This window comes from Haplochromis burtoni, unplaced genomic scaffold, assembly GCF_018398535.1.
Source record: "Haplochromis burtoni strain Fernald_Lab_line unplaced genomic scaffold, NCSU_Asbu1 Contig_1733, whole genome shotgun sequence".
Classification (NCBI taxonomy): Eukaryota; Metazoa; Chordata; class Actinopteri; order Cichliformes; family Cichlidae; genus Haplochromis; species Haplochromis burtoni.
In genome coordinates, this window is record NW_024584094.1 from 21119 (window position 1) to 22427 (window position 1309).

The window sequence follows — 1309 nt, forward strand, 5'->3', positions numbered from 1 at the left end:
ACACACACACACTTTGTGTGTATGAATTTTCTATTTGACCTCCAGATATCCGATGATGCAGTAATTTTGTGGTCCATCCAGACCACAAGTGGATGACGCTGAGAGCTGAGCAGCACGACCCACCAACAGGTCACCCAGCTGGGGGTTACAGGAGCTGATGGGGCATGGGTCCTGGAAGTCCTTGTAGTCCTGAAGGTGAACTGCTGGAAGGAAAGCTGCAGAGAGACAAACTGACCAAAGACATTTGAGGTATTGGACATTTCTTCCAGACTCGGGAAAGTAGGTCTTTTAACAGACATAAAAATAAAATAGTTGTCTGCAGTTTAAATATTTCAGCATATCGTTAAATCGATCCTTTTTTCCAAAGCATCACGGTGAAGTGTTTTTTTTCTAAATTATAGCTTTCTAGAAGGAGAAAGGTGTTCACATTTTTGTTTTTACAAGAGTTATGATGAGAACTAAAAATAAGTTTAAATTTAATAGATTGGGAAGAAAAACACGTGACAACAAGAGGAAAACCTTCAACAAGTGATTGCATGTCTGCAAATCTTCAGCTAAAATACCTTGAACAGCACACCTGATCAACCTGACAACTGCTCCCTGCCCTGGCCATAACAACTTGGACTTTTCCTCAGAGAGGAGGTGCACCTGCAGGTGTTGGACATCACATCTCACAACATGAGAACTGCAATGTCACTTTCTTTACAGGAAGTTTTATTCATTGTTAGATTAAACATTGAATTCTAATGTTTTGTTATCCAGGTCATGGTAAAGAGTTTGAAAAGAAAGTGATTGGAATTGTCATGGTTTGCGTGAGTGCTGGGTTTTTTTCACAATCCTGGCATTTCCACCTCTGGGCAGAGCTGCCGCATCACTGCTGAAAGGCTGCACCTAAGCCGGCAGCCCAGATTGTCTGCTAGCCCTCATTAGTCGCGGTTATAGTTATTCCTAAATTTGACTTTCTTCTCACTGAAAATCTCCGGATGTTGCTGAGACTCACTGCCATAGCCTGCCTTGGTTCAATCGCTTCAACTCGCAGTTTCTCCAACTATGCTCACCTGCCTTGCTCCCCACCCAGCACTCTGACTTTAACAGATCACTCATTGGATTACCTTTGCACCTCACCCTGACCACCTACCCTTCTATGCTTCACCTGCGCCTGTGAAAAGACTTTGCAATTCACAACTTACACCTTGGATCAGCATCTGAAACCCATTCTAACACCTGTTTCCCTCATTTCAGTGAGTGAGAATACCACCACACCCTTTCCCTCTGTCCCACACCCCAGGGGTCCTGCACTGGAAGTGTC

General features: G+C 43.9%; 1 protein-coding gene across 1 annotated transcript in view; it reads right to left on the reverse strand.

The window, feature by feature from the left end:
• The window catches only part of LOC102305805 (laminin subunit beta-4), a gene marked incomplete in the record, with an annotated part of 9691 nt that overhangs the window by 5874 nt on the left and 2508 nt on the right, over nucleotides 1-1309 (reverse strand). Inside the window, 1 exon segment of the mRNA XM_005952505.3 lies at nucleotides 40-230. Coding sequence (XP_005952567.3) covers nucleotides 40-230 — 191 coding nt within the window.